Source organism: Eretmochelys imbricata, chromosome 26, assembly GCF_965152235.1.
Source record: "Eretmochelys imbricata isolate rEreImb1 chromosome 26, rEreImb1.hap1, whole genome shotgun sequence".
Classification (NCBI taxonomy): domain Eukaryota; kingdom Metazoa; phylum Chordata; order Testudines; family Cheloniidae; genus Eretmochelys; species Eretmochelys imbricata.
In genome coordinates, this window is record NC_135597.1 from 8,228,650 (window position 1) to 8,245,657 (window position 17,008).

Genomic DNA, 17,008 nt, shown 5'->3' on the forward strand with positions numbered 1-17,008 from the left:
GATGAATAATCTATGTCCCTTAAACTTCTGAACTGAATCCAAACTTTTGTGGATCACCCATTCCCACCTCTTGATGCATGATGCATAAAAAGCACTCTGACATCTTTTTGAGTGGAAAATGACATTCCTCCTGGCTCACATACTCTAGGGGCATAAAAGTGGTGACTTGAAATCATCCCTGTAGAAGACAAGAACATTTTTACTGGGAGGGAAATCTTCCCATTTGACAGGTAAATCAGCCAGGAAAGCCGTACATGCAGAGCTTAAGTCACTACCGTGTAAAAGGTAAACGTTGTTTAAAAATCTCTTCTTTCATTTTTAGGTCAAACTGGCTGGAATATGACTTGGGGGACTTTTGCCGTTGTGTTCAATGTGGCCAGGATTTCATCCCAAAACTAACAAGGACTTTGCAATCCATGTGTATGGCAGATTCCCCTTGTGTTGAAGAAACACTCCAAAGAGATATTTCCAGCTGCTGTTCTTCTTGGTTTTATTTTCTTTATATTCAACGGCTCCACACTCATGCACGTGTACCTTCCAGATCTTGTTGCATACAAATGTGCTCCCTCTCACTGACCTGCTGCCACCCTGCTTTGCTGCAGTGCTTCTCTGTTATTACGGAACATGCTGAGATGTTAACAGAGGGAGTCTCGAGCCGAATGCTGTCTCTGGGGCCCACGTTTAATATTTTCCGACATGGACACCATTTAGGGCTGGATAGTCTTAGCCTTTATTCCGCTGTGCAGGGGATCAAGGGGGGAGGAAGGTCTCCTCCTTTCTTCTCTGCACAGCCCTGCTTAGATTGTGACATCTGCTAGGCTGGGGGAGAGCATAGGCTACTTGCAGAGCAGGGAGTAACTGGCAAGCCAGAAGGGGCGGAGAGGGGCATGGAGTGGGGGGACCCCTGGCTCCACCAGGTTAGTTGTTGGTCAGAGCAGATGGCAGGATATACAGGAGAGAGGGGGCTGTTGCATGAAAAGGGGCAAAATATTTCACTCCCTCCCTGGTGTAAACAGGGAGCAGAGGAGAAAGTCCCATGTCATTCTCTGGTTGCTTTTACACGCCACCCCAGAGTCAGCGACGAACTAAACATTCAGTAAGGGATGGGTGGCTCCAGCACATAACACTCTGATTAACCCAGTTAGCTCCTGGATGACCACTTGATACTAGGGCTACCCTACTGCAAAGAAAAACGATGCAATTAAGAGGTGCATGCACATAAATAACTAGCCACCCAGTCTGATACTCAGTCCTTGTGTCTCCTTTATTCCACTCCGTTGAGTCACATCTGACCCTCGATTGTCAGCTCCGCACAGCCAGGCTCACATCATGGGTCTTTATTTTCTTGGTCAAATTCCGAGCACAGTCCTGGGCAATTATTAAAAATTATATCAGCCACCAATCCTTCTACCTGAGCTCTTTGCATAATTCCACCAGAATTTAATTTAATCAGGAATCTCAGTTTATAACTCAGCTAGGAACCATTATTAATGATATGACCATAACACTGAGAGGCCACAAGTGAGATAGGATCATTGTACAAACATCACCATACTGAGCGACAGTCCCTGCCCGAAGAGATTCCCATCTAAACAGCGATATCAGATACTTAAGACACTACTCACCATGAAAAAGGGTCATAGAATCTGGCATTAAATTGATAGTGCCTATAAAGCAGAAGGCTCTCCTGATGTGATATGGTATATTTCAGAAAAAGAAGAGGCTCCTATGGTATTTTGTAGAATAGGAATAAAATATAAACCAAGCACACTGATGTCACCGCTGCTAGTCATTTTATGACTTCCCGCAAGCTTTGGCAGTCATGGTTTTCTATGTTGGGTTTAGATTCTTATTATACGACATGCACGTTCTCCTGACAACCATCGTAAATTTCAAAAAAGGGAAACAGCCTTTTCCTATGGGAATAGAGTGATCGCCAGAGCTGGGTGAAACGTTCTCGTAATGAAACCTCAAAGCAGGTAAAATGTACTGTGGCTGGTGTTACTCAGAATTGGAGGCAATATATTGATTGAGCTTGAGCCCTGTTCAAGTGAACTTGGGTGACTCCCACTCAAACAAAACACAGCAGTGTCAGTCGAGTTTCACTCCTCGGGAAATTCCAAGGATGTGGCGCCTAGGGACGTGAAATGAGAATAAAGGTTCACATTAACTTCTAATCTCAAGCCATCATGTTTTCTTCACTGCTGCACTTATATTTGTCCCATGCTGTCAGTTAAACTAACAATAACTACGATGGCTTTTAATGCTGATCCGTGCCATGTAGCTAAGATACTCGTCTGGGACACAGGAAACGTGGGTTCAAATCTCTGACTTGCCAAAGACTTCTTGTGTGACCTTAGTCAAGTCACTTAGGGCTAGCACGTTAGAGGTATTTAAGCAACTAATTCCAACTAAAATCAATGGGAGTTAGGTGCCTAAATTCCTTTGAAAGTCTGGCCCTTCCTTGTTCAGTGCCTTAATTCCCCCTCTGTGAAATAGGGATAAGAGCACTTCCCTACCACACAGGCTCTTGTGAGGTGCTCAGATACCATGGTGGTGGGGGGTGACAAGTGCAATAGACAGATAGATGTGCAACACAAGTGAAATTATTTGGAGTACAGAAATTCTTGCATTTTGTGATGAGCTCAAAAATATCGGTGTTGCCAAAAAATGTCAGCACCGTCAGGCCCAATTCCAAACTGCAACATTCAAAAAGGTCTCAGGTTGGAAATTTTGTACATATCTGATGTGGAAAAAAAAAACCCCAACCCTTTAGACTCCACTTTGTGGCAAAGCAAAATGTGAGGACATTGAAATTACATGAGACAAAAGAATAATTCAGGAAAAGTTTCCAGACCATTCCACCACCCAGGTAGATGGGATAGAACCCTCATGCAAGGATTTTGGATGTTCCATACCTAATATTTAGTTTAGCGCACATATTAAGTTATTATTATTAACAATAATATCCAGCTCTTATAGAGTGCTTTTCATTCATAGACCTCAAAGCACTTTACTAAGGAGGTCAGTATCATTATCCCCCTTTTACAGATGGAAAAACCGAGGCACAGAGTGGGCCGTGGCATGACTAAGGGGGTTAGTGGAAGAGCCAGAAATAGAATACAAGTCTTTTGACTCCCAGTCCAGTGCTACACTGCCCCAATTAAAATATATGGTTGTTTCTGTTCTTTATTCCCTTCTTCATTGTCACTGATTTTCTTGCTGTGATTTCATGAGGAGAATGAGATGTTTGCTATTTAGATCCATTCCTAAATCACCCCAGGACTTCACAGCACCTGAAGTGAAAAAATGTGGAAAAATCTCAGCGTTCAAGTTTTTCCCCTTGTTATTTCTGTCCATGAGTACATGGGAAGGCAGTGTTCTCGGGAGACTGGGAGTCTGGACTGTTGCATTCTGTCCCTGGTTCTACTGCTGACTCGCTGTGAAAAGTTGTTCTAGTCATGTCACTGCTCTGTGCCTCAGTTTCCCCATCTGCAAAGTGGGAACAACCACCCTTACCTCACAAAAGGACTCGGCAGGTCCTTCCATTCAGAGGGCTTTGGGATTCTGTGACCAGTGCAAAGTATCATGATCATAAAATAAAGGCCTCTTGAAAAATTAGATTTTGGATTTATGCCTTCTTATGGAGCAGCTAGCATTGACCAGTGTTGAGGAGAGATCACAGATTGGCTGGGCCCATTAATCTCTTATGGCATGGCAACTACCATTGACTTGCTGGTTATGCCATGCAAGGTGGATGAATTGACAGCTTCATGCCTCTTGGTGTTTCCCTTTGTGCAAAGTCACAGAATCATAGAAGATCAGGGTTGGAAGGGACCTCAGGAGGTCATCTAGTCCAACCCCCTGCTCAAAGCAGGACCAATCCCCAACTAAATCATCCCAGCCAGGGCTTTGTCAAGCCTGACCTTAAAAATATCTAAGGAGGGCAATTCCACCACCTCCCTAGGTAACGCATTCCAGTATTTCGCCACCCTCCTAGTGAAAAAGTTTTTCCTAATATCCAACCTAAACCTCTCCCTGCAACTTGAGACCAAACCACTGCAACTTGAGACCATTACTCCTTGTTCTGTCATCAGCTACCACTGAGAACAGTCTAGATCCATCCTCTTTGGAACCCCCTTTCAGGTAGTTGAAAGCAGCTATCAAATCCCCCCTCATTCTTCTCTTCCGCAGACTCAACAATCCCAGTTCCCTCAGCCTCTCCTCATAAGTGATGTGTTCCAGTCCCCTAATCATTTTTGTTGCCCTCCGCTGGACGTTTTCCAATTTTTCCACATCCTTCTTGCAGTGTGAGGCCCAAAACTAGACACAGTACTCCAGATGAGGCCTCACCAATGTCAAATAGAGGGGAACGATCCCGTCCCTCGATCTGCTGGCAATGCCCCTACTTATACATCCCAAAATGCCATTGGCCTTCTTGGCAACAAGGGCACGCTGTTGGCTCATATCCAGCTTCTCGTCCACTGTAACCCCTAGGTCTTTTTCTGAAGAACTGCTGCCGAGCCATTCGGTCCCTAGTCTGTAGCAGTGCATGGAGTTCTTCCGTCCTAAGTGCAGGACTCTGCACTTGTCCTTGTTGAACCTCATGAGATTTCTTTTGGCCCAATCCTCCAATTTGTCTAGGGCCCTCTGTATTCTATCTCTATCCTCCAGCGTATCTACCTCACCTCCCAGTTTAGTGTCATCTGCAAACTTGCTGAGGGTGCAATCCACACCATCCTCCAAATCATTTATGAAGATATTGAACAAAACCGGCCCCAGGACCGACCCTTGGGGCCCTCCCCTTGATACCGGCTGCCAACTAGACACGGAGCCATTGATCACTACCCGTTGAACCGGACAATCTAGCCAACTTTCTATCCACCTTATAGTCCATTCATCCAGCCCGTACTTCTTTAACTTGCTGGCAAGAATACTGTGGGAGACCATGTCAAAAGCTTTGCTAAAGTCAAGGAACAACACGTCCACCGCTTTCCCCTCATCCACAGAGCCAGTTATCTCATCATAGAAGGCAATTAGATTAGTCAGGCATGACTTGCCCTTGGTGAATCCATGCTGACTGTTCCTGATCTCTTTCCTCTCCTCTACGTGCTTCAGAATTGATTCCTTGAGGACCTGCTCCATGATTTTTCCAGGGACTGAGGTGAGGCTGACTGGCCTGTAGTTCCCAGGATCCTCCTTCTTTCCTTTTTTAAAGATGGGCACTACATTAGCCTTTTTCCAGTCGTCCGGGACTTCCCCGGATTGCCATGAGTTTTCAAAGAAAATGGCCAATGGCTCTGCAATCACATCCGCCAGCTCCTTTAGCACTCTCGGATGCAGCGCATCCAGCCCCATGGACTTGTGCTCGTCCAGCTTTTCTAAATAGTCCCGAACCACTTCTTTCTCCACAGAGAACTGGTCACCTCCTCCCCGTGCTGTGCTGCCCAGTACAGTAGTCTGGGAGCTGACCTTGTTCGTGAAGACAGAGGCAAAAAAAGCATTGAGTACATTAGCTTTTTCCACATCCTCTGTCACTAGGTTGCCTCCATCATTCAGTAAGGGGCTCACCCTTTCCTTGACTTTCTTCTTATTCCTAACATACCTGAAGAAACCCTTCATGTTACTCTGAACATCTCTTGCTAGCTGCAACTCCAGGTGTGATTTGGCCTTCCTGATTTCATTCCTGCATCCCCGAGCAATATTTTTATACTCTTCCCTGGTCATTTGTCCAATCTTCCACTTCTTGTAAGCTTCTTTTCTGTGTTCAAGATCAGCAAGGATATCACTGTTAAGCCAAGCTGGTCGCCTGCCATATTTACTATTCTTTCTACACATCGGGATGGTTTGTCCCTGTAACCTCAATAAGGATTCTTTAAAATACAGCCAGCTCTCCTGGACTCCTTTCCCCCTCATGTTATTCTCCCAGGGGATCCTGCCCATCAGTTCCCTGAGGGAGTCAAAGTCTGCTTTTCTGAAGTCCAGGGTCCGTATTCTGCTGCTTTCCTTTCTTCCCTGTGTCAGGATCCTGAACTCGACCATCTCATGGTCACTGCCTCCCAGGTTCCCATCCACTTTAGCTTCCCCTACTAATTCTTCCCGGTTTGTGAGCAGCAGGTCAAGAAGAGCTCTGCCTCTAGTTGGTTCCTCCAGCACTTGCACCAGGAAATTGTCCCCTACCTTTTCCAAAAACTTCTTGGATTGTCTGTGCACCGCTGTATTGCTCTCCCAGCAGATATCAGGATGATTGAAGTCATAACACTCGCTTTAGGTGCCTAAACATCCTGTTTCAATTGCTCCCAATGCCTTTGGCTGTTTGCATTATTGAAAAATCGTACTTCCAGGCTCCACCCATCAGGTCACCAGTGCCCAGATGTACTCGGTGGGTAGGACGCAGGACTAATGGCAGAGGTGTGGTGTAAACGGCAAGGCAGTAGGGGCACTGGCAAGAAACCAGACTAGCTTCCTACCCCCAGTCATGTGATCCATGTGGGTCTACTGAGGACTATGTTGGAATAGCCAACTAAGAGAGAGGGTGGACATTCCTGGTCCTACTTGCCGGGGACGGGGCTCTGTAGCAAAACATGCCAGCAGACAGTAGTCAGCCTGGAAAGAGACACAGGTGTGGTGAACCCTGCCTTAGGGAGCAGCCGGCCTTGTGAGTCTCTGCAGTTGTGTGGTATTGGTCTGAATTCTAAGGAATAAAGTCGTGTTATGTTGCAACCTTCCAGCAAGAGCATTTATGGTTTTATCTATGACAGGTTTCAGAGTAACAGCCGTACTCAGTCTGTGTTCGCAAAAAGAAAAGGAGGACTTGTGGCACTTTAGAGACTAACCAATTTATTTGAGCATAAGCTTTCGTGAGCTACGAGACACAGCACAATCCTTCAGTGGCCACCATTACAGAGCGTGAGCGGTAATGGAGTAGAGTAAGTCAGTGGGGTGAAAGGTAAGGGATGGGTGGCTGAATTAACTGATTTTCAAATGTTTAGGCTCGCCAAAAATTGCTCCCAAGGGACAGGATTCTCCCACGAGACAGACCCAGGTCAAATCTTCCGATATTCCTGTTTAAAGAGAAATATCAAGCCACGGGCGGATTTCTCTCCTGTAGCACAGATGGGACGAGTTGTTTTCGGCATGGCCTTTGGGAATTCCATTCTGCAAGTCCATTGGCCTCTCTGTGAAATGGCCAGAGGGAGGGGGGAAGCCTGCAAAGGCCCTAATCTGCATCTTTGAAGGACACGACGCGTTATATTCAGCCAAAGCAAACCCAAAAGAAAAATACGACCACCCACAAATCCATAGCCATCTCAGGCTTTGTGGCTGTCACTACACTCCTCCCTGTGGCTACTTGTGACATCCCATCAACAGCACAGAGAGCACTTGGCTTCTCATGCTCCGGAAGGATGCAGCTGAAGTTTTTTGGTTTAGCGCTGGTGACATTTGCAAGCTGTTGTTCTCTTGGGCTTCGGACACGACAACAACAAAACAGTAATTAGAATCCTGCTGCCGAGAGGCATGTAGGCAGCAACTGATGGTTCCCTCCAAAGTATTTGTGCCAGTTCCCAAGATTCATTTACTACTATGTGACAAACACAAATACCCCCTCGGATATCCTCTGCTCTGCTCGCTGTGTCCTAAGAACAAGGAAGGATTAGTGCTCTCCTAGGGCAATTTCCTTCCAGTATAGTGCCCTGTCCCCATGATCATATCCATCCTCAGCCGACTGGATGGTCCCGTGTTGTTCTCCAGTTCCTGAGCCCTTGAGGCAACAGTTATGTCCCAGTAAATACAGTCCAGTCTTCCACAGTAGGTGTCCAGCAATCAGTTGTGCTGCTCTGCTTCTGTGGAGCTGGTTCCCAAGGATCTCAACTTAGTCTGTACCTAAGGAGCCCCCCCATCCTACTGTGACCCCCTTCCCGAAAGGTCCTGTGTTATCGCTTTGCCTGAGGAGAGCCTGAGATATCTCTCAATAGCTCCCACCAGAAGGAGGCTCCTAGAGACTGCTATGAATTACCACCTCCAGCATTCTCCAGCTCTGCAGTAAGTTTTGACATACCATAGTGTGATCTCCTGCTCTGCACCATCTCCAGACTGGTTCCACCACAGTTGTGAACATATCAAACCTTCCTCTGTTTCGAGAACCTAACTCAAACTCTCAAATTTGGAGATATTCCTACATTTCCCTTGCAGTGTCTGGCAGAGACAAACAGGAGGAGGAGCCTGCATTGAGGCAGGCCGTTCTGATGGCATGCCCATTCAGAAGCAGATGCAGATATGCTGCAGAGTCTGCCAGGACACCTGTTCTTCTGAGGTTTCTGGCTCAGCTGTACAACTTCAGTTTTGATAAGCATCCAGGTTTGTATGTGGTCATCTGAACCAAGCTCTGGAGGAATGAAATTCACCTATTGTGATCTAGAATTGTTAATCCTAACTCCAGAACAGAGCTACATTAGCTATTGCTCATAGAGTTTAAGGCTGGAAGGGACCACTGTGATCATCTAGGTTGAGCTCCTGCGTAACGCAGGCCAGAGAACTTTCCCCAAAACAATTCCTGGAGCTGATTTTTTAGAAAATCATCCCATCTTGATTTTAAACCTTTCCCATAATGAGAATCCACCAGGGCCCTTGGTGTTCCAGTGGTTAATTATCCTCACTGTTAAAAATGTATGCCTTATTTCCAGTCTGAATTTGTCTAGCTTCAGCTTCCACCCAAAGGCTCACGTTAGACCTTTGGCTAACAGATTGAAGAGACCAATATCAAATATTTTCAAATATTTAAGAGCAGAAATGATCAGTGCTACTTTACACTTCTATAGTACTTTCTATCCAGGGAGCTCAAAGTAGCTGAACAAAACTTGAAGCTTCTGCAACGCAGGGAATTATGATCTCCTTTTTACAGACGGGGAAATTGAGACACACGGATGTTAAGAAATTGGCCCAGATTTGTGAAAAGAAGGCTACCGCGGAACTGGGAAGAGAATCCAGATCTCCAGACTCCCCGTCCTGTGTTGTAGCCACCAGACCGTCCTTCCTTAATTAGGCGCTGCATTTTTGTTTATGTAAATCAATGCACATTCCATAATCCCTGGCTAATTGATACACAACCTGCACTCATCACCTCCATTTGAACAGAATGCCAGAATGTAGCCACATCATCAACTGGTCAATCACAGACCAGCCATGGTGTGGAGGGCGGGTATTAAAAGCATTTATAGCTGTTATCAGCACCCAGCAGGATTGTAATGGAGGTAAACAACATGGGGAAGCTAACCCGACACTGGCAGGTGCAATGTAAGTGACTAACCACAGGGGAAGGGAGAGAACGGCTGGGATTAGAGAGGCCATCAGGCCAAGAGCCCGCTGTCCAGGGGAGGGAGGTCAGTGGGAAACTTTGCACTGAGAGATGGCATGTGAGAGCACACCCCCAGCCTGGGCAGTGAAAAGCTTCTTCGTAGCCACCTCCTGTGAAAGAATCAACTGTACTTGGAGAGGTCGCTGGTCTCCTGGTAATTTCTAATCAGGAGCAGCCTCCAGTCCATGCCAGTGGAAAGGCAGAGAGTGAAAATATTGCAGGGTTTCTAAGAGGGAAAAAGCAAGCCATTCTAAAGGCAGTCATTGCCCCCCTCGCACCTCATATCCCTACCCGCTTTCCCCCTCCACCCCCCATAATGCTGGACTGCAAGCTTTAAGCCCCAGCTTGCATTGTGGGGGAAGGTGCAGCAGGAGCTGGGAGTTCTGACTGACTCAGCTCACATTCTTCTGTGAGCTCCAGGACAGCACATGCTGGGAGCTGCAGCCCCACCACAGGGTGCAAGGTGGATTTCCATGCCTGCCTCGGTTCACTGGGTGAGTTCACAGGGTAGCCAATGCTAGCAGCCTCAAAGCAGTCCTTGTTGGCCTCTCCACAGGAGTGAAACATGGAGGAAGGTTCTTTGATCCTGGTTCTCCCCCCACTTATGCCATCGCAGCCCAGATTCAATCTGGCCCATGAGAAAGAAGTGGCCCATGAAGACCCACTACAGACTCACAATTCATGTATTAGGATCACGGCTGCACTTACATGGACATTGTTCTTCCATCCTTCACAACCAAATGTGGACACCATAAACGTTAGGGCCCAAAGGCTGGTCCTCAGTCACTCCTGTGCAGTGACGTTCACTGGGGAGCATAGGTGAAGCCAGGCAGAATTTCTCCAAAATGGATCAATTCCTGCAGTGGGTCAAGGGTTTGTCCAAGGACTTAAGCAGTTCAAAAGAGGGTGCAAATATCCTATAAAGGGCATTTGCACCATCAAACTCTAGTTTCCCTTGTGGCAGACAAGAGACAGGACATTTAGGTGTATTAATAATAGAAACTATTTGTAGAGGTTCCTGCTGGACACAGACAAAGTACCTTGTGGTTCTTCCTGGTTCCAGGTTAAATTTAGTTTGTGCTGCTGAGAGACAATCTCTACTTGGGTCTCCTTTAGTCCTGGCCTGGACTAAGCAACCATGGAAAGGGAAACAATTCTGCTGCCGTGCACTGGGCACATACATTCAGGGAAAAGCTGAGAGTTGTCCGGGAAGGGGGTGTGCAAACCTTAACAGTAGAGCTGGCTGGAATATTTTTGATAGTTTTGTTTTCCAGACCTGCTGTTTTCATCAAAGTGAAAATGTTTTGTGGAGACATATTGATTTTGATGAGCTTTTTGCTGGCAAGGTCCAGGATGGACTCTCTGGTCAATTTGAGAGACAGAGACAGAGAGCGCAAGGGGATTAAAAAACCGGACCTTTTTGCATAGAAAATAAACAGCGTTTGACACTATCCCCTTTGACCAAAATGTTCAAAAGGGGATTTTTTTTTTAGTTCCAATGTGTAATGCATCCAAAGTTTCTTCCAAAACCTCTGAAGCTGTCACAAATCAGAATTGTTGTTCTCCAGCCAGCTCTACTTAGGGTGACCAGACAGCAAGTGTGAACAATTGGGACAGGGTGTGTGTGTGCGTGTGTGTGTGGGGGGTTAATAGGAGCCTATATAAGAAAAAGACCCAAAAATCGGGACTGTCCCTATAAAATCAGGACATCTGGTCACCCTAGCTCTACTAAACAGCATCTCAACCAAGCCAGAAGGGGGTAAAATGGGCTTAACACCTATTCCACAGCTATCTATCCTGGGGATAAGGCTCCTAAAAGCTCTGCCAAAAATGAAAGAGTGCCCATGCAGTGGAAGATCCTTAGAAAAGGTTGGGAGGGCATTACCTACCCAGATTTTAAACCATCCCCTCCTGATTGTCACCTATACGTGTTAATTTCACCTAGATTGTCTAGCACTCTCCATTCAGAGGCTGGTCTTGAACGACTTTGGAGGGCTCTCTCCGCCGAAGGTATTTGAGAGGGTACATATGGCAACTGGTGGCTGATGAAATGATCTACCTGTAGCTCACAAGAACATGCTCCCCCAACGTAAAGCCTGGGTATGTTTGAATTCCTGCGTACACCCTGAGAGCAGGCATGCAAGTGGAATGTCTACACTGGTCCTGCGAGTGTCCCTCTTCCAGTCCAGGCACAGGTCACTGATACAGACACTGTTGTTATGGACACATTGGTTACTAACACAGTGAGAAGAAAGTTTCTCCCTTGAATCTCTTTGCCCATCATTGATCAGTCACTGAACAACATGTCGTGCAGGCTGCTGGATGCTTTCCTTATTATCTTGTTCTGATTGCTGACTCAGCTTTGCTTTACACCCTGTTCTGATGGCTTTGCACCCTACCTGGCCTGTCTGAACCGGGCTGACATGCACTTTACACAGCGGCCAGAGAATCTAGCACCACTAGGCTTTCCCAGACATGCTCTCCTTACGTCCAGAGACTTGCTGTGCTCTCCTGACTATACCTTGCCTTTGCCTATGATGATAGACCTGTGGACCCCAGTTTTGCACTGAGCTATCTACATGGGAACAGACCCCTCCATTAACATTGTTTAGCAGTTCTTCATGGAGTTGTTTTATTCCAAAAAAGGGCAAGATTGCAATAGGTGTCAAGGGTCTGTTGTTGGCTCTCTTTCTTTTGGATGTTCAATATTTTAAATCTGCGTATCCTGCTAAAGGAATCAGCATTGCATTTATTTTCTCACAAACTTCACAACATCACTGATATTGGCTTACGCTGATGGTTACTTCCACATCCCTCCAACAGGTATTTGGAGGATTATTCTGATTTGTATATGTTTGCATAATGCGTCAAAGGTTTCAAATAGAATGGGTTGGGAAATGTTTTTATTATAATTATTTGTATTGCAGTAATGCCCAGGAGCCCAGTCATGAACCATGACTCCGTGGTGTTAGGTGCTGTACAGACTAACTGTGGAACTTCAAAACTTTTCATGTAATGGAATTCTTGTTTTCTAGTCAGCACTGTTGAGACCCCGCAGCTCCCCTTAACTTCAACTAGCATCGTTAATGCTCAATACGTCTGAAATCTGGCCCCTGGGTGCTTCGCTTGCTCTGCCACTAACCACCTTTGTGACCTTGAGCAAGTCACTTTCTCTCACTGAGCCAGAGTTTTCCCATCTGCAAAATGGGGATAATGATGCTTGCAAAGCGCTTTGTAATCTATGGATGAAAAGCCCTGTATAAAAAAGCGAAGCATTATGGGTCTGTGATATAAAATAGATAGGAAAACAGCCTGGATCGAGACGTACCAGTGGTTTTGCATAATATACGTGTCTTCGTGCTGCATTTCTGTTTAGCACTCTTTTTTCCTTTAACAAAAAGGGCAAACAGATTTTTGGAAAAATGATTCTAAAGAGAAACCATGTGAAGATAGGGAGACTAACCTTAGCAAACTTTCCTTATAAGGGATCAAAGATTCAAAGTCCAGTGTTGAATAAGGACGTTTTCTTCAACCTAAACCAAATGGATCAACAGCAGCAGCAGCTCTGGGTGGGCAGCCACATTTGAGGATTTTTTTTTACCAAAGTGCGTGTAATGTGCTCTCAAACCCTTTTTGGGTATGTTTGGGACATCTTGGCAACAAACATTCCAACAGAATGACACTCAGAGCAGAAAGAGCCAGTCCCTCCCAGGGTTTTTCCTTATGCAATGACTAAGTCTTTACTCAGACACTTTTCCAGTATTGCCCAGCATTTCAGATGACAGAATTAGATAGATTCTGCAGCCATTGACTTTCATGAGGCAACAACAGCTAAAGGATTTAGTGAAATATTCTGTTGGAATCCTATAGAAGTTAATTGAAAATGGTCACCTTTCTAAGTTATTTTTTTAACACTTTCCCTTTGCATTTCATTGAGAATTATATCCCTATCCTAAAGGAGTACTTGTAGCACCTTAGAGACTAACAGATTTATTTGAGCATAAGCTGTAGCTCACGAAAGCTTATGCTCAAATAAATTTGTTAATCTCTAAGGTGCTACAAGTAGCCCTTTTCTTTTTGCGGATACAGACTAACACGGCTGCTACTCTGAAACCTGTCCCTATTCTAGAGTCCTATAGAATGGTACAAAGCAGCTATCGAAGAAAGGAGATCATTTTCCATTTCACTCTGCAGGTTTTTAGGGAAATTTCCATTAGATGCCATGGATCCTTTATTGGTTTCATGCTTCTGAAGTTGTATAAGGCTTTCCCATAAGGGCACAATTTCAAAGCTCTCGTTTAAGCTTTTTCTGGCATAAACTGGCCGCTGCTGCAAAGAGATCAGTTTGCTGATGGTTAGGATGATTTAACGAGTTTGGACAAGAACTAATTTAATAACTGCAGTTTATAAACTATAGTCTGTTTTTCTTTCATATGTGTTTTACTTGTATCCGCAAAATAGAGGGGAATAAAGCTCTGCAGGCATCTAAACCAGAAATTCATGTGGAATCCTGGATTTTATTGCAGTGGATAAGTAATTCTGTATTAAAATAATTTTCTCTAAACAAACCTTCCAATGCTGAAGTTTGCTAAATCTGTAACAATACAAACACTGATACTGATTCCCAACACCTCCTTGGCCCTTGGATTTAAAAACCACAATAAACATAATCATGAGCATAACCCACTAGAATTTGAGTGGTTTATTCTTGTTTTCCATTTGGTCTGCTAATCCAGCTATTACCTACACCCAGACTCTTGTGCTACATCACAGACATTGTTAAAATGCAGAGTAAGTTTTTTTTAAAGGGATGCATTCAAATTTTGAAACTGTGTGTCATTCCATCATTTGCAAATAGCAAACAGCTGAGTTAATTATTCTTTTCAAAGGGAAATATATTTGCACTCGCTCTGTTTTTTTTTTAAAAAATGGTCACCTTTGCAACAAAATCCAGGGAAGCTAAAATAATTCTTTTGCAATAAAGACCTCATCCAAAACCCACTGAAGTCAATGGCAGCCTTTTCACTGGTTTCAGCAGGCTTTGGATCAAGTCCTAAAGGGCAGATGATCAAAAGCTCAGTTCTCATTTAGGCACCAAAATAAATTGCCAGGTTTTCAACAGATCTCAGCACTTTAGATGCTTGTTGAGTGCTTAGCTCTGGAAAATCTGCCCATAAATGTCACAATGGGAGCACTATGGAAAATCCGGACCTGATTGTGGGTACTGAGCAACTGAAAGTCTGGCCCCTGGGCTTCTTTGAAAATCCAGCCGTAATTTTGCAAAGAGAAATATTGGTGTTGAAGTTAACGGTGCTTGTGTCCTTTACGCCTGCTAAGGATTTGGCCCATAATGTCTGTAAAGGTGGCCAGAGGACAACAATTCCATTTGGTGGAGGAATTCACAACTGGCTTCCTTCCAAACTGTCACAAAACCTGACATGCTCTGCAAAGGAAAATTCTGATTGAGTTTGAAGTTTTTATTTCAGCTCAATAAAAGTGTTTTGTTTCAGTTGCCACTTTTTACAAATGTATAATAAAAAATCGAAACAAACCGTCCTTTCAAAATGAAAAATCAAACCGTTTCATTCCAATAATGGCAAAACGAGATTTTTCAACACTGTGGGAAAAAAATTTCCCCATGAGTTTTTACTAAACAAATTATTGGTGAAATTGACATGATTTTGAGACGTGTTTCAATTTTGAGGGGACTGCGTTTTCCAACGGAAAATGGTTCTGTCAAAGTTTTGCAGACCAGCTCTAACCCACAGCAAGGCAAAAAGAGATCCCCTCCCAACCCCGGGAAGTTCTTATAAAAGGTTAAGGTGTTTTGCTTTACTTACCAATAGGCATGACTATAAAGAAAGGAAGCCAGCACAATATGAAGCACCCCACCACTATTCCCAGGGTCTTGGCTGCTTTCTTTTCCCTGGAGAACTTCAGGAGACGCACTGAGAAGTGGGTTTTGTTCTTTGTGCAGGATGTAGATCTGCTCCCTACCGAGGTGTTTTTGCGATGGATCCGGAGGGTCACCTCTTCAGAATGAGATTTCTCCGTTTTCAAGCCAGAAGTCAGGCCTTTGCTTTCCCTTTTGGCCACCACATACACTCTACAGTACATCACCAAGATGATGGTCAAGGGGAGGTAGAAGGAGCCAAAAGCAGAGAACAGTACATAGCCAGGCTCTTCAGTGATTTGACAGATGGTCTCATCTTCTGGAGCTGGCTCCTTCCAGCCAAAGAGAGGTCCAATGGAGATCACCAGAGACAAAGCCCAGACGCTTAGCAGAGCTAGGAGTCCCCTCTTTTCCGTCACTATAGCTGGATATCTCAGTGGGTAGCTCACCCCAATGTATCTGTCTATAGAGATGATACATAGGCTCATGATGGAAGCCGTGCAGCATAGGACATCGACAGCTGCCCAGATGTTGCAGAAGATCCTTCCAAAGACCCAGTAGCCCGAAATCTCAAAAATTGCTGAGAAAGGCAGGACAGTGGAAGTTAAGAGGAAGTCCGCAACAGCTAGGTTGATTATGTAGTAATGGGTCACACTCTGAAGGTGTCTGTGGCAGGCTACTGATAAGATAACCAGAATATTACCCAGCACCCCAAATATAATCAGCCCCCCTAAAATAACCCCTAATAATATGGCCTTAAAATTGTTCACTATCCCTACAGTCTGGGTGCAATTTGAACAGTCAGAGGAATTTCCAGGGAGGAAAACCATTGTCGCTGGCAGATAAAGTTCATCCAGCTCTTGTGCTCCACTCAACTTTCTACTGCTTAAAGTGCTGAGATCAACTCTTTGAAGGTTTTGCAGGCAACATTTGCCCAGCTCCGTTGGTAAAAGGTATTATAATAACAACAATAATAATGCCTTAGAAACACAGAACCAGGATAAGTAACTGATCCAGAAACATCCTGGAAAATCCTCTCTAAGCTTCTGCTCTTCTGGTTGCCTTTGGCAGCCAATTAGCAACATAGCCCCAGTTTTGAAGACTTTCCAAGTCTGGCCTCCTTTGGATTCTTCCTGGGACGAGGGGGCCTCAGCTGTATGGTGTAAAGTAGGGGCACCAATGAGGACATTTCTCCTACTTTCCAGGATAACTGTCTCAGGGGAAATGGAGCTGCAGTGCTAAAATCATTCCTGCTTTTTAGAGACAGTAAGACTCAGTTTGCAAAGGTGAAGGGAATAACGTAAAAATCCCCAGTGTCTTAATTTGGATTCCTCCTCAAAGGAAGTTGGTGACACTTTCGCTGGCCTCTGTGTTGAAATTTTATTTCGCACCTGGAGTTGTAGAAACCTCGGCAGTGGTAACGATGCTCCGTCAGCTCTGTGATTTTCCAGCTGAAGGATGCTCATCCGTAGCAGGCTTCATAGTCTTGATGGGTTGATCAAAAGTTTCTGAACCTCTGGGAAAATTGTTGTCTTGTCACTTGGTCCCCTGGGCTCAGGATCTGGGCTTATTAACACTAGCTTGTTGTAGGCTCAGAAGGAAAGGGGAGGTTTGCCTTGTCAAAGACACCTTGATGCTGTGCTCTTCCGTGACATGGTGCCCGCCTAAGAGAGGTAAAGAGACATGGACAACATGATTCAGACAGCTCATGGCTACCTACTGCTGTGGTTTCCCAAGCAGAAATATTTTCTGGAGCCTGG

At 45.0% G+C, this 17,008-nt stretch overlaps 1 protein-coding gene across 1 annotated transcript in view; it reads right to left on the reverse strand.

The window, feature by feature from the left end:
- The window catches only part of ADRA1A (adrenoceptor alpha 1A), a 30,034-nt gene extending 13,956 nt beyond the window's left edge, over positions 1–16,078 (reverse strand). The window contains exon 1 of the mRNA XM_077805768.1: positions 15,196–16,078. Within this exon, the coding sequence (XP_077661894.1) occupies positions 15,196–16,078 (883 nt within the window). The remainder of the gene's footprint in view (positions 1–15,195) is intronic.
- Positions 16,079–17,008: the final 930 nt, after the last annotated feature.